The following is a 20971-nucleotide window of genomic DNA, read 5'->3' as shown; positions in this document are numbered from 1 at the left end:
AAGCAGCTAAGTGTCATTTAATTTATGGTATTATAACTCTTCTAAAAGGTAGTAGGGTGTGCACCCAATGTTTGAGGATCAAATTATAAATTTGATGCGTGCATAACTCTTCTAACAGTAATTTAAGCAGTGATTATTGCCTAGTTATACCATTTCTGAACTGCACCTTTCCAGTGGAGCAGACTGCATCAGGTGGGCACTCATTTTCATGATAGAAACAGTGTATTCTCAGGTGGCACCTGTTTATGTTTTCTGGCAGGCACATACATGCGTTTGCCACTGCAGCAGAATACAGCTACTGCGGTACTCCTTTGAGGATTGTTTTGAAAGTGCCCTTATGAAAGGGCAGTAACGCATATGGATTTTAGAAAATGTATTTAAAAATACGATAAAAAATTTCCATTGCTCTCAGTTTTATAAGAATCTTTTAGGAGGTACCCCCTCCATCCCTAAACTCCTCTGGGGCGACTCTCCATATTCAGACACTGTAATGAACATTGGCTTTTACATTTTTAGGTCGAGTCTGACAGCTCACGTGCACTGTCTACAAGACATGCTGTATACACTAAAAGGGATTTGATTCCGCCTGCTGCTTCCCCTAGGTTGACTCCAGCATTGGCCTTCTTTTCTGCCTCCCGATTGGTTCGTGCACCCAATACATCACTTCTATTTGTAGCTGAAGAGTACCGCTCAACTACAGAGTAATTCCCCTTGATTAGTGGCCGTCCGCATTGAGGCAGGTACTATTTCTTCTACCCTCCCTCCCAGTGAGCAGCATTTTCATGTGCTGTTCGCTGGCTTAAAACCGTGCTTTTTTCATATTTGTTGGGCATCACTCTGCCATGCAACATTTGCACCAAGTAAAAGCCCTTTTGGCGGTTCGGAGTATTAGCTCAAGTTGGCACATGTACAATTAAGATCATTTTACTTACTAGCACAGAGCGTTCTTATTTCGAACAAGTTGTGCACCCGATTTGCCAGGCATCACTCAGTTCATAGCCAGAGGTCATCCAATTTTTAAGTCAAGTAACTGTCATGCTCATGTTTTTACTTCATCATGTCTGCACTTCATTTTCTTTAATATGGCTCAAATTGTACATGGACTATTATTGGACTTTTGGTGTGGTGCGCATTCACCCATGCAACATCCAAAAGGTGTTTCTTCCCACATTCCATTTCTTATTGCGTTCACGCATCAGTCTTTTTCTTTCCCCAGCATGTGGGTCTGTCTTTCACTTCCATTGCACTTTCCCTAATTGATCACATGTATGTGTTTAAAACCCACGGTGATTACGCCATATGTATACCAAAATTCCTTTTGGCTGTTCGGAGGATTGGTTCAAGTTGGCACAAGTACGATTAGGGTCATTTTACTTATTGGCACAGAGGAGCGTTCATATTCCAAGCAAGTTTTGCAGTGATTTGGCAGGTTCAGAATCAACAATATTGTTACTTTTGTTACAGCCTCTACTTGCGTTTGTCACAGATTTTTCAACACACTTGGCTACTATCTTCTGTGGCACGTTGTGCAACGCTGTACTGAGCAGTTGATTACTGGAGGTAATGAACTCACTATACGAGCATACGATCTACCGTCTAGTCACACCCTTTTTTAATTACAACTTGGCATCTCCTCCCTTATGTTTTACTGTATAGCACCTGCCATATTCAGGCACAGCGGAGCCGTTCGTTCTGCACACTTGGCTAGTGGCAAAGCACATCACCACAAGAGCCTTTTTCAGAGTGGTATCATCGTAATGATTCAGAAGTATCATATTGTTTACACACTCACATAGTTTGTGACACGAGAGACTGTTTGCTGTCTCTAAACTTCATCTGAGCGTCGAGGCAAGCAGGTAAGAAGTTTCAGCTAAGCACAGGGACATACTGTTGCTGCTGTGAATGCATGCTTGTTGTTCTAACATTCTCTGTTTCTGTAGATTAGGCGTTTGACTGAACACAAACCATGCTTCATGTGCAGGTCACTCGGAATATTTGGAATGAATGCACATTCAGGAAGTATGGAAGCGACTTCTCTTTTCAGAACATAATATGCTTTTCTGTGCCCCCTCCTTAAAAAATGTAAAAAAATATCACTTATTTCAATTATTTTCGAGGGTGAAAGAATCCTTTGCATGAAAGTGTTTCATCTATAATTTATATAGTGCATTGTTTACAAAGCAGTGAATAAATGTAACCTCTACTGCTGGTGCTGTGCAAACGATCTTTTCGTCCTTATATGGGTTATTATTTTATTTTTCACACCAGGAGGTTTATTTATCATTTTGAAGGCGCTATAGATGGGTGGCTTTGGTTAGGTGAAGCTTTGAAGGTGTTATAGATGTGCAGCTTCGGTGACAGTAGTTACCAATACCAACTTCCTTCATAATCCCATGTGCAGACACATACAGGTACTCTACACACACCCTTGAAGTCCTGAGTCATAACATTATGAGGCAAACACTACAAAATGTTTGGGCAGCCATAAGCAGTGGCCTGAAAGTGTTTGATTTATAATTTATATACTGTATTATTTTAGAGATAGCTGGAATCATGGAATAAATGCTTCACCATCCTTTTGGTCCCGTCGCTACCCTTATTTCTTTCTCACACACTGCTTCTGCTGCTCTGTCTCAAGTTCAATGACCACTTCCTGCACAAACTACCTATCCCTCTTATTCTTCCTCTTTTTCTTCCCTTCTATATAGTATCTGCAGCTCTCATCCTTATCTATTCACCATGCAACATAATTCCACTACACAAATACGGGAAACATCCTTTTCAACGCAACTTTTACCATGCAGTGCCTTTACGACGCAACTATTACAATGCATGCCATTACAACGCATTGCGCTGGGGGGCGCTCTAGGATAGGGAATAGTTTTAATTTACTATCCAACACCTTCCCTACTATCCACGGGGACTGGAGTTGGAATAGTAAATTAAACTATTCACTATCCAGCACCCCTTAACACTATGCGTTGTAACAGCATGCATTGTAAAAACTGCGATGTAAAGGCATGCATGGTAAAAGCATGCGTTTTAATGTCATACATCCCACAAATACATTACACAACACACAATTCCACCCCACACAATTCCAACTAACATATCAAATACAACCCAAATAATTCCACAAATACGAGACCTATTGCATTAAAAATGCTTGTTCCGAGTTGCTTTTTGTTCCCACAGTTCATGTGTAAAACGCCAAGCGTCCTGATTTGCCTGTATTGTACTCTGAAATTGTCAAAAAGAGTTGATTAACGATGCAGTACAGTTAACTGGGGGGTAAGAATTATGCATCCCTGTAATTATATTTTTCCAGAAGGAGAGGTGAAGGGGGAGATTTGGAATACACTACATGCACAAATATAGCACTTCACTGGATTCGTACGTTGCACATTTTGGAACAACACGCGCAAGGCTTCAGTGTAAACTCCAGAAAAATGTGGCGAAAATTACCTTTAATGTGATAACGTTGCTCCTCTTCATTCCACTGCACTCTGCTGCACCAGTACTCAGCAATGGCACTCACCACGTCCCAGCCGCCATCTTTGCTGAAGAAATCCAAGTCCTGCACACAGCACAAACAAGAAGAGATAAATGAACAGAAAGGCGATTTAAAGTAAGACAGAAACCATCAGCAAATTGCAGCACCAAAGGATCCTAATTTTACTGCAAGTAGAAAACAGAGAAAACAAAACCTTATTGTAGTAAAAAGCACACATTCACCATTATCATTCTGACCACTCACGAAAGGCCTTTATTTGGCATTTGTAAACCCAACATTATAGTACAAGCTGAACATATATGTATGCAAGTTTGTTTCAATACAAATAGAGTTCAGAACAGCTGTTCAGATCTGAGCAGTGGCACACACACAGAACGGTTAGCAGCTGCTTACCTCACGCAAAGCCCGCCACTGCTCAGCAAGTGCATGAATTCTTGGGTTAAAACGCACATTAAAGGCTATAGAAGGTAGAACTTGAAATCACTCTAAGATGTTTTTTCTGTCACTGTGCTTGAGGAATACGAACACGTGTTTCATTTCCACAGCAAAAAGGGCACCATCTGTGACTGACTGGAGATATATTCATTTTAGCACATGATGACGGTTAGCAAAATATGTGGGAAGCATTTGGTCAATATAACACGAAATCCAAATTGATAAGATTCAGATAGCTCAATGGGTCTTTAAAATGCAAAGCACATCACAGTATTTTTAGGAGATGAACATGGGCGCCGATTCAACAAAAAGCTAGCGGAAGTGACTTCACGCACCCTTTGAATTTTGAATTTAAAAAGACTTATAAAGCGCACGTACACTGAGTCAGTTTCATGGCGCTGATGAAGTCACTGAGTGAGAGCAAGAAGAGAGCTAGGAGCCGAAAGCCTGCTGAAATAAGAACGTTTTTAGTGACCTCCGAAACTCCATATAGGAAGAGGAGAGTCTTAAGGATAGAGGGAGGTCATTCCAAAAGGTGGGTGCAAGTACAGCAAACTTCTGCCCCCCTCACCGTTTCTTTTTAAAGCGAGGCGTAGTTAGCAAAGCCAGGCTAGAGGAGCGAAGGTTCCTAGGGGGAATATAGGAGAAAATTGCCGAGTTGATAAAAGCAGGGGCTGTGCCCGCTCTTGCTTGAAAAGTCAAACACCCCAGCTTGAACCTGGCCCGTTGTTTTATAGGCAGCCAATGTAGGCTCCTTAGCAGAGGGGTCGAATGATGAGACCTGGATAAACCAAAAGCCAGGCGAGCCGCCTGATTTTGTACCAACTGCAGGCGTTGCAGGGCATAAGCAGGAGCTCCATTATAGATGATATTGCCGTAGTCAATCTTTGACAAGACCATGGCCATTAGGATCAGCTTTAAGGCAGAGGTGGAAAAAAACCTGGCAACTTTCCGAATAACTCGTAGTGTAAAAAAACAGGAAGAAACCACCGAGTTGATATGTGAATGAAGAGTTAGTTGATTATTAAGCGTGATCCCGAGTGTTTTAACTGAAAAAGAAGGGAGAGGAGGGGGCCCAAGTGAAAGGGGCCAGAAGGAGGGGGACCAGGGGTTGGCAGCACCGCCTGTCGCCACAAGCTCTGTTTTGTCCGGATTGAGTTTTAACTGATTGATATTCATCCAGTCTCGGATAAATAGCATGACGGACTGGAAGCTGCCAACTCCTGAAGGGGAAGATAGATCAAAGATAAGTTGCAGGTCATCTGCATAGTTATATACAGTGACCTCCATGTTCTGTAAAGCAAACACCAGTGGAAAAATATAGAGATTAAATAATAAGGGGGAAAGTGCAGACCCCTGAGGAACACCACAGTTAACATTACACAAAGGAGCTGAGAAGGTGCCTAGATGAACTGTCTGAGTGCGGTCCATCAGGAAGGACTCGACCCAAGCTAATGCCGATCCTCCTATCCCCGCCGCCCTGACACGTGACAAAAGGATGTCATGATCCACAGTGTCAAAGGCGGCGGATAAGTCCAATAGGACCAGGATCTTGGGGGTGTTAACGTCGAGTCCCTCCCTAAGTTGGTCCATGACCGAGATCACCACCTTCTCAGTTGAGTGTCGTGGGCGGAAACCAGCTTGACATGGGGCCAGGTAATTGCTGTCCTCTATAAAGGAGCTCAATACCTGAGAAACATGCGCCTCAGCCACCTTTCCTAAGTAGGGTAGCAGCGATATGGGACGGTAGTTACCTAAAGAAGAAGGGTCAGCCCCGGGCTTCTTTAGAATGGGGATGATGGTGGCAGATTTAAATGCAGTGGGGACTAGGCCATTGGAGAAAGTATCATTTAAGACAGTGAGGGCAGGAGCAGGACATGCCAAAAACACCTGGGCCAAAATGCGGGCCGGACAGGTGTCAGATGGAGACCCTGATTTTACACGCTTAAGGAGCGGAAAGAGGGACTCACTAGTTAGCTCCGAAATATGAATAAGGCAGTGGGTGTTCTGTGGTGAAGAGCAATCTAGTGAAGGATTTGATGGGAGGGGAATGTGTGCTTTTATTTGTGCGACTTTGTCGATAAAAAACTCATTCAGTGAGTTACACAATGACTAAGAGGGCATAATCGTAGGTGAAGGCCTGTCTGATAGAGCTAATTCGTGAACAGTTGCAAAAATTTCACGAGGCTGGCATTCTGCTGCCAATATACGTTGCGAGAAATAAACTTTCTTGGCCTCTTGGATGGATTTTTTATACTTTGAAAGCAAGGTGGTATAGTTAGTTTTACTGGTGGGGCAGTATTTCGACCTCCAAGCCCGTTCTGCTTGGCGGACCGTTAATTTAATTGCTTTCAGAGCAGGGGTAAACCATTTGTTAGCATAGTGATGGTGGTTGATGGTGACTTTCTTCAAAGGGGCCTTTTGATCACGGAGATGGATTAGCCAACTGTCCAGAGTGGCCAGCTGGGATTGAAGAGATATATTAGTGAGATCAGGGCAGGTGGCAGTTAAAGATTCACAGAACGCAGGAATGTCAACACGATTCCAGCTCCTAGCCCAAAGGGTTTTGGAACCAAGAGGGGCATTTCGCGAGCGAAGGTCCAAAGAAAATGACAGTAAATAATGGTCGGACCATACGCAAGGAGCAATGGACAGATTAGTGGTGGGTAAGTTAAGGGTCCATATTTGATCTAGGATATGGCCCCGGGTGTGTGTAGGGGCACGGACGTGTTGGATAAAATTTAAACTTGATAACAGTGAGGTAAAATCCTTAGAAGTGAGGTCTTCTGGGGGATCACTGGGCCAAAAGTTAAAATCACCAAGCACAAGTACAGTAGCGTTATTAACCACGAGAGGGGCCAAAAGCTCCTGAAAAGCAAGAATAAACTGGGAAGAGGGTTGGGGGGGATTTGGGTAAAACAGAGCGCGCAACCAGACAGTCCGCTGCAGGCAAAGAGGGGGATGCCAGTATTTGAAACCGGAGGTTGTCACGGAAGATTAAGGCAACCCCACCACCAGTTTTGCCATCAGGTCGATCGGCTCGTAAGATGGAATAAGAAGGAGGAAGAGCTGCCAGAGGGTTGGGAATCAGGGCGGTACCACGTCTCGGTTAGGCACAGTATGTCGGGACTGTCGCTATCGAGGAGGTTAAAGATCTCCTGCTGATGCGCGACTGCCGACCTAGTATTTAATAAGGTGATAGAAGTGCCCGGGTGCGGGGGGTTGCTGGAAGGTGTAGACAAGGGATTGACAACCTCCAGTGGGGGTGGTAATCGGGCAATGCCTACAGCCGAGATGTGTGAGGCGGTTGCAGGGTCTATGGGGTAGCTCTTACATAAGGATAGCAGGTACCTGGGGGAGTATTCCAGGGGAAGTCGGGCATGGTGACAGGCCCCGGTTCCCGTGCGGTCACGGACGGGCACAGCCGGGCTTTCCTTTGGTGCGCCTTCGGCGCGCCGCTGTCGCGCCCGCTGCGCCCGTCCGCTGCGCTCCCGGAAGCACATTGCCTTTTTGTGTCCTGTCCCACCCGAGCACTGGACCGCTAACTCCGGCCAGGCTCGTGGGACTCCCCTTCCCAAAATGGCGGCCGCCCTCTACTCTCTCGGCACCGAGGCCGGTGGGGATCAATGAGGGAAGACCGTGAGGGAGTGTGAGAGCGCCGGGATCCTGCACAACAAAAGAGGGGTTAGTGCATCAGAACCACAACAGTGCAATTTAAAAATTAGTTAAAAATATCGCCAAGCGGCGTAATTAATAGCAGTTTCAGGGCACAGCTCTCGGAATATTTCCCCCTGCAGCAGACCTCAAGCGGGCCTCAGGCTCTGCCACAGCCTGAAGATCGCAGCGACCCCCTGCCCAGCTGGCCCTTTTGTGTCCTGTCCCACCCGAGCACTGGACCGCTAACTCCGGCCAGGCTCGTGGGACTCCCCTTCCCAAAATGGCGGCCGCCCTCTACTCTCTCGGCACCGAGGCCGGTGGGGATCAACGAGGGAAGACCGTGAGGGAGTGTGAGAGCGCCGGGATCCTGCACAACAAAAGAGGGGTTAGTGCATCAGAACCACAACAGTGCAATTTAAAAATTAGTTAAAAATATCGCCAAGCGGCGTAATTAATAGCAGTTTCAGGGCACAGCTCTCGGAATATTTCCCCCTGCAGCAGACCTCAAGCGGGCCTCAGGCTCTGCCACAGCCTGAAGATCGCAGCGACCCCCTGCCCAGCTGGCCCTTTTGTGTCCTGTCCCACCCGAGCACTGGACCGCTAACTCCGGCCAGGCTCGTGGGACTCCCCTTCCCATAATGGCGGCCTCAAGCGGGCCTCAGGCTCTGCCACAGCCTGAAGATCGCAGCGACCCCCTGCCCAGCTGGCCCTTTTGTGTCCTGTCCCACCCGAGCACTGGACCGCTAACTCCGGCCAGGCTCGTGGGACTCCCCTTCCCAAAATTTGAGATATCGGAAACCAACCAAAAAACAATAAAGGACAGATTCGATGTGTTAGAATCTAAACTAGAAGAGGTCACTCTGCGCACAGGGAATCTTGAAACAGAAGCCGCTGCTCTGAACAAAACTGTACATGGGAATCAAAAGGATATAGAACATCTTAAAGCCCAGAATAGAACATTGGCTATGGACATTGAACGGTTGGAGACCCAAGCTAGGAGGAACAACTTAAGGATCCTGAAAATACCAGAGGGGGAAGAGTTGGAGGACTTAAAGGGATTTGTCTGTAAACTCATGAGAGACTGTGTTTTAAAAGATCGTCCGGATATAGATTTGGAGGCAGAAATTCAAAGGGTACATAGAGACCCTTACAAGAGACGTACGGACAGGAAAACACCTAGGAAAATACTTGTAAACTTTCAGACATACAATGTCAAGGAACTCATTCTAGGGAGATCCCTTGCGAAAACAGATTTACGTTAGAAATCCAGCCCTTACCTCATCAGGTCCGACATTGGCGCAAGAACCGCACAAAGACAATGGGAACTGGGTACTAGAATGCCGGATCTAAGGTCACTGGGAGCACACGTCCAGATGAGATTCCCAGCTATGCTTAGGATCATGTGGAAGAACAAGACATATAGCTTCACACAGCCAGAGGAGGTTGATAATCTCTTAGATCGAATAAAGAGTGAGCAGGAGGTATAGAACTGGGCAGATAAGATGATTATTTCAAGGAAGAAAATAATAAAATGAAAAAAAATAAAATAAATGGGGAACGGTGGAGGGAAATTTGAGAAAGTAAAATGTTGTATATGCAGGCTGTATGATAAAACAGGGGGGATATGATGATTTATTTGTGATTTAATTTGTCTCGCTAGAATACAGTAAACCGGTCATGGGCACCACTTGGCTGCTCCGAAAGGCGAAGTCATCACCAGGTATGTTGGGGGGGTTCCTCAGGGGGGAAGGGTTCAACGGGGGGGGGGGAGTCAGGGAAAAAAAAAAATCCTCATATATAAATAAATGTTTGATGCATAAAGGTATGGATGGGCACGAGCATATATTAGACCCATGATAAACTCATATAAGCTTAAGGTCCTGTCATGGAACATTAATGGTATAGGGGAAAAAATAAAACAGAATAGAATTTGTGAATTTTTAAGAAATTCAGACGCTCAAATCATAATGTTGCAAGAAACACATTTGGAGGCAGCACTATGTGATTCTCTCTTTAAGAAGTCTAGGTGGGTTCAAGACATAATTAGCTCCAGGCAATTAGGCGTCACAAGGGGAGTTTCCATCATAATTCGAGCGAACAGAGGGATAAGTTTGAGAAGTTTTGAGACAGATCAATCGGGAAGATGGTTAATCGCAGAAGTATATATTCTAACCATCCCCTATACAATTGCAGTATACTACGGCCCAAATGAGGACAATCCAGTTCCGCTGTCCAAACTTGAATTAGCATTATTCACGACAACTGGCCCTCTAATTTTAGGTGGTGATTTCAATCTGGTTTTTGATCAAAAATTAGATAGAACCTCTAGGGCTAAATACCACGCTCCCTCAAAATCACTTGTCATTCTAGATGCCTTAATGAAAGACTTTACTCTAGTAGATGTCTGGAGGAAAAAGTATAGATCTCAACCAGGCTTCACTTTTTATAGCAAAAAATACAAGAACTATTCTAGAATATATCACTTTTTAGTTGATCAACACCTTCTCAAGGATATCAACTACCTTTCCTTCACGCCTACAGGATTATCAGATCACGCTGTTCTGGAATTGGCAATCAAACTAAATATAACTCCATTAAAACCAAGGTGGACTCTGGAGAGATCACTTCTATTAGATAATCAGATAAAAGTAGAAGTTAAAGATAAAACACTAGAATTCTTTATAACAAACTTAGGATCCTCCTCTTCCCAGGTAGTTTGGGAAACTTACAAGGCCTACTTGAGAGGTGTTTTAAGCTCTCTAATGCACTATAAGAGAAAGAGCATAAAAATAAAAAGAAGGGAAGACCTGGCAGCAATAACAAGAAAGGATCTTGAACTACAAAATGCAATCTTAACGAACTCCAGTAGAGTACATTTGCTAGAGAAGGAACTGTCTGACTTACAGCTTCAGTTAAAAGTTCTGGATGAAAGAACTCTCAAAGAAAAATGGGAGTCTAGTAGATTAAAAAACTTTGAGTATGGAGAAAAGTGTGGAGCCCTCCTCGCCTGGAAAGCTAGAGAAGAGAGAACGAGAAATAACATTAAAGTCCTATTACAAAGACAGACAGGAGATCTGATAGAAACAGATGCAGAGATAAGAGAAGAAGCAAGGTCCTTTATGAGGAGTCTTTATACGGAAGACAAAGATCCTAAGGGGGAGGATTTAGAATCCTGGCTGGTAACAAAACATCTGCCGCAAATGTCTGAAACGGATAAAGTATATCTGGAAAGTGAGATAACAGAAGGGGAAATTTTAGGTCAATTGAAGAAAATGAAAAAAGGGAAAGCTGCAGGGTCTGATGGGCTGCCAGTGGAGATTTATTCGGACAACAAAGACCAATTAATAGCTCCATTAAGGGAACTCTTCAATCTTTTATTGATTTATGGCTACTCCACACCTTCCTCTTGGGGAGAAGCCATTATAACGCTCATACCAAAACCAAATAAAGATTTAAAAAGAATAGAGTCTTATAGACCCATCTCATTGCTGAATACAGATATGAAGATTTACTCTGGTATCCTAGCCACTAGACTATCGAAGGTCATAAAATCCATAATTCACCCTGACCAGAGAGGCTTTATCCCAGGGAGACAGTTAAACGAATTAACATTTCAAGCAATAGGGGCCATAGACTACGCTAACGCTAAAAATCTCCCACTGGCCCTGGTTGCCATAGATGCGGCCAAGGCTTTCGATCAGGTAAATTGGAAGTATCTATGGGCCACAATGGCGGCTTTTGGGTTCCCTCAAATCTTCATAGAGGCGGTTAAATCCTTATACCACAATCCAAAGGCAAAGGTCTTAGTCAACGGAACTTTATCTGAGTGGTTTGATATATCTCGAGGTACTAGGCAGGGTTGTCCTTTGTCTCCCCTTTTGTTTGACGTTTATATGGAGCCTTTTGTTTGTGGGATTAGAGAGGACAATATTATTCAATCATTTCAGCTTAAAAATCTGCCACTGAAGGTGGCGTTGTACGCAGATGACCTTCTCTTATATACCTCGGATCACTCGGTAGCCATTCCAAGGTTATTTTTTTTATCAGAAGAATTTGGGAAACTGTCTGGTTACCAGATAAATAAGGAGAAAACGGAGATTATGGGATGGAATAACAACATACATATATCGGGCGCAAAACAAAATATGAGGTACCTGGGAATTTACCTAACTCAATCAATAAAAGATATTACATCACTCAGTTGGCAAAAGGTGGTTAAAGATATTAATAAAACCTTAATAAGATGGGGGAATTTGCCATTAAACATATACGGTCGGGTCAACCTCATTAAAATGACAATCCTTCCAAAATTGACTTTTCTATTTAACTGCATCCCCTTATCATTTTCACTGAAAGACATTAATATTTTACAAGGTAAAATTGGATCTTTTATATGGGCCTGTAAGTCAACAAGAATTGCATGGAAGAAATTGAGGAGGGGTTTAAAAATAGGAGGGCTTGCCCTCCCCGATCTTTTGTCATACTGTCATGCATTTCACTTCAAAAACTTTAGGCTTCTTGCAAATAAGTTAGATGCATCATCACAGGGTCGCTTGTTTCAAGCTCTATTAACTGATTCACCTTATGACCATGATTACTTTATATTTAAGTTTGGAGACCAGAATTTTTTTTTAAAAATTCGCCTTAAAATCTTACAGACTGCACTAAAAAATTGGGGGTTCATTAGGAAGACATTTGATATTCCTTATTACCATACACACTCCCCAATATGGGACTCTCCTGGCACTCCCCAATGCCTCCAGGACCAACTGTCACAACCCTTGAAAACAGCTGGGTTAAAAAAATTGGGGGATCTCTGGGCAGATTCGGGCCTAATAAGTTGGAACTCTTTAGCACAACTCACAGATGGACAGGTGACAAGGTTTAAATACTATCAACTATCTGCCTGATGGTCCAGCCAAAATATGCAAAGGGAGAAAGATACAGATATTCTCGATGCAATCGGCAGAGGGGGGAAATGGGTGAAAGAGCTTTCATTTTGGTACAATTTGATGATTAAGGAAGAGGAGAGTAAAATGCATTCAGAGATAATAAAGTTATGGGGAAACTGTATATCTGAGCCCCCTGAAGAGGTCAGTAAAGGATGGTTAGATTCCTTTTTTCTTTCTCAGAGGTTAATTAAACCAGCCAATTTAAGACGCAATCACCTGTTTACGGCTTATAGAGTTTATTGGACACCGGCCAAACTGCATAGGATTACACGAAACAACTATTATTGTCCCCGTTGTAATCATAACGCAGCTGATGATATCCATATCTTTTTGGAATGTCCAGTTATTCAAGATTATTGGAAAGCGATAATGGACTTTTTGGGTGATGTACTTTCAATAACTATTATTTGTTCTCGCAGACTCGTCTTTTTTGGTCTACTGAAAGACTATAATATCAATAGTTTGGATACTCAGTTCATCTTCTACATAATAGCTATTGCAAGGAGACAAATTTGTATGGAGTGGAAGTCAGCGTCTCCTCCGAGATTTGCAGCATGCCTGAAGTATATAATGGAAGTATGCAAAATGGATTTGGCTGGCCGTAGTACGAACACTGAGAATGTCTGGTCTAAATTGATGGTCTGGATAAATAGGTGAGCGGTCCCGTGATTATGCCAGAGGTTGTGTCGGTCCTGTCCTCCACCAGGCCTAGGGTGCCTAAAATAGGCCTGGAGGAGTAGGATAAGGAAAGCAGCCTACCTCTGGGGATCCCTGTCTGCTATGATACTGTTTCCATGGCGGACTCGAAAAACAACAGTATAAGAGGCAACAGTGAGGCCCATCTAGAGTACATATATTCTGGTGGCATATATGAGGACAAAAAAAACCCCCCAAAAAAAAAAAAAAGAACCACAACAGTGCAATTTAAAAATTAGTTAAAAATATCGCCAAGCGGCGTAATTAATAGCAGTTTCAGGGCACAGCTCTCGGAATATTTCCCCCTTCAGCAGACCTCAAGCGGGCCTCAGGCTCTGCCACAGCCTGAAGATCGCAGCGACCCCCGGCCCAGCTGGCCCTTTTGTGTCCTGTCCCACCCGAGCACTGGACCGCTAACTCCGGCCAGGCTCGTGGGACTCCCCTTCCCAAAATGGTGGCCGCCCTCTACTCTCTCGGCACCGAGGCCGGTGGGGATCAACGAGGGAAGACCGTGAGGGAGTGTGAGAGCGCCGGGATCCTGCACAACAAAAGAGGGGTTAGTGCATCAGAACCACAACAGTGCAATTTAAAAATTAGTTAAAAATATCGCCAAGCGGCGTAATTAATAGCAGTTTCAGGGCACAGCTCTCGGAATATTTCCCCCTGCAGCAGACCTCAAGCGGGCCTCAGGCTCTGCCACAGCCTGAAGATCGCAGCGACCCCCTGCCCAGCTGGCCCTTTTGTGTCCTGTCCCACCCGAGCACTGGACCGCTAACTCCGGCCAGGCTCGTGGGACTCCCCTTCCCAAAATGGCGGCCGCCCTCTACTCTCTCGGCACCGAGGCCGGTGGGGATCAACGAGGGAAGACCGTGAGGGAGTGTGAGAGCGCCGGGATCCTGTACAACAAAAGAGGGGTTAGTGCATCAGAACCACAGCAGTGCAATTTAAAAATTAGTTAAAAATATCGCCAAGCGGCGTAATTAATAGCAGTTTCAGGGCACAGCTCTCGGAATATTTCCCCCTGCAGCAGACCTCAAGCGGGCCTCAGGCTCTGCCACAGCCTGAAGATCGCAGCGACCCCCTGCCCAGCTGGCCCTTTTGTGTCCTGTCCCACCCGAGCACTGGACCGCTAACTCCGGCCAGGCTCGTGGGACTCCCCTTCCCAAAATGGCGGCCGCCCTCTACTCTCTCGGCACCGAGGCCGGTGGGGATCAACGAGGGAAGACCGTGAGGGAGTGTGAGAGCGCCGGGATCCTGTACAACAAAAGAGGGGTTAGTGCATCAGAACCACAGCAGTGCAATTTAAAAATTAGTTAAAAATATCGCCAAGCGGCGTAATTAATAGCAGTTTCAGGGCACAGCTCTCGGAATATTTCCCCCTGCAGCAGACCTCAAGCGGGCCTCTGGCTCTGCCACAGCCTGAAGACCTTAATGACAATACAGGAAGTGGCATAATCCTGATATATGATGCCAGACTTTTCCCAGAAAGTTATCTGAACTCTGATGACACCATAAGAATTAACATTGCAGTTACATAATGGCTGAATTATTAATTTAACAAATAGCCCATACCTGCCAAGGTTTCCGATTGCTATGTGTGACATTTTCATAATGTCAGTGTAACTATCAGTGACATTTTAACGACTATGACTGACACTTTCTCGCGAGCAAAAATCAAGTAAAAAAGGCAAGGGATACATACATATCAGAAATTGCACCCATTTTAGCAAGGTTACTGCGCCAGCAAAAGTACATTTTCATAGCAAGTCAGTGCAACAGTAGTAGATCATGACTTACACTTTTGCGAGACGAGCCAGCACCATGGCAACAGGCAGGCCCTGCCGGTCTGCTACAAATGGAGACAGTCTCACGGCAACCAACGCCACCGCCGCATATCCTGTCACACAACTGCTTCTGGTGACACTGGTGCTCTGGGCTGCTGAACCATGGGTACTGAAACTACTAGTTACCGAATGCCGCTGGCTACAAAGCAAGGGGGCGCAACAGGGGGAACTGAAGAGATTTACTTATAAACACCCAGAAAAGGCACACAGCCTCTATTCCCGATCACAAAAACAAATCCTTTAATTTTGCTGTGCCCAAAGGACACACCATGCACGCTGTTTTGGCCTCTCCCTGAAATTGAAGGCAATGTCCGGACTCGCATAGCGGGACACTAGCGGAGACCAATACTGGCTCAGCTCGTTTTCCTCCTGAGTCGCCATGGTAGAAGGCAATGGATATCAGGGCTAGACTGTCTATAGGTTGCACTAGGCATTTTCCAGATAGGCCGGAAGGGTGGGGGCTGGTTTTGGACCCATGGGGGCAGTTATTAGGTCTCGCCTAGTGATGCAGCGCATGCGCTGATCGCCTTAGCAAGACCTATTGTCTTCGGTTTCTCTGCCGAAGGGGGACAGGAGATGTGCACGCGTAGGGACAGGAGATGTACACTACGCACGTATGCACATCTCCTGTCCCTAAACACAGTGCACGCATGGTGCGCTTTCACTTTCCCTCCCGCCCTCCCTCCCTCCAATTGCACAGATCTCTCGGCCGTTTAATCTGCCACCGACTGATCGGCTGGGTAACAGGTCAACAATGCACAGCAGCATCGAGGCAGCCCCGGGGCTGGGCGCGAACACCCCGCAGGCAGGTGGGGCCGGGGCCAGCCTAGGGCAGACACTGCGGGTACAGAAAACATGCTGGCAGGCAAGGATAGCGCGGGGAGACAAACTAGCAGACGTACTGACAGTTCACTATCATCTTGAGTAAAGCGCATGGCTGCCACTGGTGCGGCTTCGTAGCACTGTTGTATTGTATGAATTATTGCAGGCAGGCGGGGCCGGGGACAGCCACAGCAGGCACTGCAGACACAGCAAACAGGCCTGACAGGCAAGGCCAGTGCGGGGGACACACCAGTAGGGGTTGATGCACGGCAGCATCATCTTCAGTATAGCGTATGGCTGCCAGTGGTACGGCTTCGTAGAGCTGTTGTCTTGTACGAATGATTGCAGGCAGGTGGGGCCGGGGCTGGCCACAGGCAGATACTGCAGGCACACCACCAGGCTGGCAGGCAAGGCCAGTGCCAGAAGTAACAGAGGCAGTTCAGCGCAATTTTCAGTATAGCGCATGATTGCACTGGTGCGACTTCCTAGCGCTGTTATCTTGTTCGGATGATTGCAGACACATGACCAGGCCTGAGAGGCCAGAGTGAACCGAGGCACTTCAGAATCATCATCCTCGTATAATAGTATAGCGTATGCCTGCACTGGTGCAGTTTCGTAGCACTGATACCTTGTTCAGCAAGCACTCGTGCTTACAGCCAATCCTCGTCCCCTCCGACCCCTCTCTCCTGATGATAAGCATCCCTGCAAATACATGTGCTAAGATACACTTCCTTCAGAGCCGAGGACACTACCAGCTGTCCGCTTCCCGGAACTAATGGTGGAACATCAGCTCTATCCAGCCAGAGCCTCCCTATCGTAGCAACATGTGGAACTGCAATGGGGATAACTGCAACCAGCCGTAAAATGGCAAGGTAAGTGACCCTGGTTATTTATTTTTTAACACTCCATATAAGAGTTGTGTTTTTTACAAACCGCTTCACCTAAAATAATGCTTTTTTCACAAGGCATGTTTATTAACTTTCTGCAAGTTTCTGCAGCCCCTAATTCAGCCCTGCCATTGCTGCTTTGTCACTTGTGTTGGTTCCCTTGTTCTGCCACCCCAGCCTCCCAGCTGTTTCTGATTGCTTTCCCACCCCCTACCACACTACTCCGCCCACTGTCCTGCTTTAATTTCCCCAACATATCTCCCTCGAGTTGGTTCTTTACTTTTTTTCTCTAGGACCGTAGAAAATCAGTGCCTGTTCGGCCTCACACAAAAAAAGAAAGTTTACAAATTAAAAATCAGCATTCTCCTCTTTCTGTTTACCTTCCTTTTTATGCCCAATTAAAACAATAAGTGACAATCTCACTCGGAGCCCAGCTTAAGAAAGCAGATGTCAATAATGCAGTGATGCTGCCCATAACCAGCCCCTACTTTAACACCTCCCTGCTAGTCTCCCGGTGTCTTCAGAGAGCTACTTTGTCTGCCATTTGCTGTTTATGTGTTTTTACATGTTCTGTGCATCTGGAATGCTTTCATAAAAAAAGAATTTACGTCATAAAAGTTTAGACTCATCCACTCCACACCTCACAATTCCACCAGTAACAATATCAATTCACCCACACAATTCTATTCCACTCCTAGCTAAAACACATAGGTAAAATACTTGTCATTTACAACGCAAATGCCTCAAACTCTTACAAATGCGAGACCTATTGCATTGAAAATGCTTGTTGTTACTGGGGGCTGGTTTTACATCAGTGCTGCAATATCGCCCCCCCCCCCCCCGGTAACAAAAGCAGGAGCGGTGCTTCTCACTAGCACCCGCTCCTGGGGCTGGTCGAGCACATTGCCAGGGCTGGTTGCTTTTCCCAGTCCGGCCGTGATAGGCATGGACAATCATGAAAGGGGCTGTGTGTGCCACACACCCACCATCTCTGAAAAAGGGTGTAGGCCCACAACTGTCTGCCTGTCGGTCACGTAAACTGATCCGAAAAGACCATGACAGCGATGGTACTACTTACTCTTGGCCATCTTTATTTGGGCTGCAGAAATGTGGGACAAACTGGGTGGGCAGTAATTTGCACACTCAACAGCAGTACGGTCTGAAGGACCTCAATAAAGCTGTGGAGAAAGCGGCAAGATCCCGATTGGCTGCCAGCTGAGCAGGTTCACGACAGCGCCTGGGCTAGTGGGGGTCGGGTTGCGTCCTACCCGGATGCGGGATCCATACTGCCAATTACTAATTGAAATGGGTGCCATGGCAGGACAAACCGACAATTGCCTATTAAAGCAAGTCAGAACAACTCACTGAGACTCGCACACTGTCTCCGGAGTAGCCATTGTGCACTAACAATGAGTGGCTCCCAGTGACGTCAGACTTATGCCGCATGGTGTCAGGTGTTGTGTTACTTTGTAGCACAGTACAGTAACAGCCGTCAACCTGGCCTGGAGCAGTGCTCACTGCAGCTTTCCGGCTTGACAGCTGAGAGCAGCTATACTACGTAATTTTGCATTTCAGTGAGGTGATGCGGGCCACCACACTGAAATGCATTACTCTAACACCTGATTCGTGGAATTTGGCAGGACTGATAACAACACAACACTGACAAATGCATTTTTTAGATATCACCTATATTAGGGTGCTGTCATGATATTTGAAAGTGGTGGAGAGGAATACTTGCCCATATTTAAACCAAATGAGTAAAGTGACTGAGCCAGACTTCTTCTAAGAGGGCTCTTCCCTAAAAACATTTATAAAAAAATTATTATCATAGGGTGTATTTAAATAGCAACTTTCCCATAAATTTGCTAAAAGGTAACAGACTCTGAAAGGGATCTGATTAAATATTCAAGTCCTTCCATGGTGTGCTGAGCCAATGAAACCTGACGCTCCTCAGGAGTTGACCCCATATTTTTCTAAAAATCTCTGCATGCCTCTACATATCATGGGTCCCCCTCATATGCCATGCATGCCCCTAATGCCAAAAAAACATGAAATATGCTAGTGTAAGAATGTTGCCATTATTATATTACCCTGACTGACTCATACTTCTAAACTCACTAACGCTTACTTTTCTGACTCATAATTTAATTCCTAATTTCCACTCCCTCTCACTTATTCTCAGTGTGACTCATTCACCCTCATTCATACAAAATCACTTACATTCACTATTATTCTTGTTCACTACACTTTGTCACTTACATAGCACTCACTGTTACTCTCACTCATTCTCACTCATTGCTGGTTATTCATTGATTCTAACTTACACTCTCACCCAAGCCTCACAAGTACAGACGTACGCTCACACATACACAATCTCGCCCAGATTTGCACCGGATTTGAGTCACTTTTGTGACCAAGGCTGGTACAGAGTGTTGGAATGGCATTTATTATCCAATGTAAGATACAATTTGCTTTGGAAAGCATCCCAAAGTAAAGCAATGTTATGCTATGTGCTACTTTGAGTCAAGGGTGCGTCCCATGGGTGGTACATGGGTATTCCCATGCAAACGCTGATTGATGGGATTTGTTGCAAATCCCTATCTACTAACATTCATTTTCAGGCATGTGCACCAAAATGGAAAGCCTCCTCATGGCAGGCGTATACAGGAGAAAAGTTTTTATTTCTCCTTATTTTTCCTACTTTGCATGTGTGCAGCAATGTATGACACACACAAAGTAGAAAAAGTATTAAAGCATGGTTTTATAATGGAAAGGTCTCCTTCCAATACTAAACCTATGCATTAGAGAACCAACACGCCTTTCCACTACGGTGCAAGTGTGTGTGCGTTGGTGCAGGGCAGCTAAATATACGCCACTGCAGACGGGAGACAAAAAATGCACCATATTTAAATAAATATGGCACATGTTTACTCCTTTGACGCATGGCACTGCAGTAAGGCAGTAAATCTGGGCCCCTTGCACACATCCAATCTCTCACCTGCAAACATTCACACAACATACATTTAAAACAAATGTTCTACTTAACTTAGCTGCCAACAAAAGTCTAGTTCTAATTTCTGGTGCTCTAATTTTTATTACACTGATAATGGATAATAGTGTGTTTTTCATCATTAGTATAATAAAAACACAGGTAGTAAACAAGGAGAGTGAAGCCTTAACAACCAAAAGAGGGAGCCGCGCCTGAGTTATTGGCACTAATCCTGCCACCTTTAGGGCCAGGGATTGAAACAGCAGTACCAGGGGGAGCAAGGGGCAAGCCAGGCGACCCCTAAATAATGCCCAAGCACGATGATGCATGATTTGAGGGCAATACTAATGTTGATACCAGTCCTGCTGTGCCGTCACAGATTTCTGCTTATTGCACATTCCTGCCAGATTCTGTTCACTCACCTCTGAACAAAATTGTGCTACATTTTGAGATAAAGAGTGAGGAGTGAAGGCGAATGTTGTTTTATTTTGAAACGTGCCAGAGGATTTTTTTTATTCAGTTTTATTATTGGGATCCTTTGCTTTACAAAGTCAATCACACATAAACAGTACTAGCACATAGCCGTTTTTAGGTCTGGCGTGACAACACATCTGTAACATGACCTATTGTTACCAATTCTTTAAAATATACATAAAATGAGGTTTGGCTCCACGCAGGGGAGTGTTGTCATCTCATCCCATGCTGTTGGCTGTTTGGTGGACCATTTTACCTCTTATGGAATGTTTGCATTACAATGGTTTAAACCTATATTAACTGATAAAACCCCACCGAAAAGAAAATAGCTGTCACCGGTGTAAACATATAAACACTGAGAAAACATGTTCCAACCACAAACTAAGTGCCATTCAAAGAAAGGGAAAGATGAGTGAAAGAGTAATTTTAATTTCTTCCTGAAGAGGCCCATTCAATGTAACTTTGTTATACAAGGTAGCATCAAGAAAGACATGGCTAACATTATTCTGCTTGAGTTTTGTTGTTTAGTGATGTTACTAAAACATTGTCTCTTCTTCCTTCTGCTTTTTCCAGTTTTTGTGGCCTTTGGTCTAAAGATGCAGTGTTTAGATACATGTTTTAGGTCTTATTTAGTTATTTTATAAACTGTAGAGAATCGGGAAATATCAAAATCATCTTTGATATTTTGGCTACATTTGATT

The 20971-nt window shown here is 44.9% G+C and overlaps 1 protein-coding gene across 1 annotated transcript in view; it reads right to left on the bottom strand.

Annotated features, from left to right (window-relative positions):
* PGGHG (protein-glucosylgalactosylhydroxylysine glucosidase) overlaps positions 1-20971 on the bottom strand; it is a 305061-nt gene that overhangs the window by 122128 nt on the left and 161962 nt on the right. The window contains exon 7 of the mRNA XM_078682845.1: positions 3466-3577. Within this exon, the coding sequence (XP_078538971.1) occupies positions 3466-3577 (112 nt within the window). The remainder of the gene's footprint in view (positions 1-3465; positions 3578-20971) is intronic.

This window comes from Lissotriton helveticus, chromosome 3_1 (genome assembly GCF_964261635.1).
Source record: "Lissotriton helveticus chromosome 3_1, aLisHel1.1, whole genome shotgun sequence".
Lineage (NCBI taxonomy): Eukaryota > Metazoa > Chordata > Amphibia > Caudata > Salamandridae > Lissotriton > Lissotriton helveticus.
This window is presented reverse-complemented; position numbering and strand designations above follow the sequence as displayed.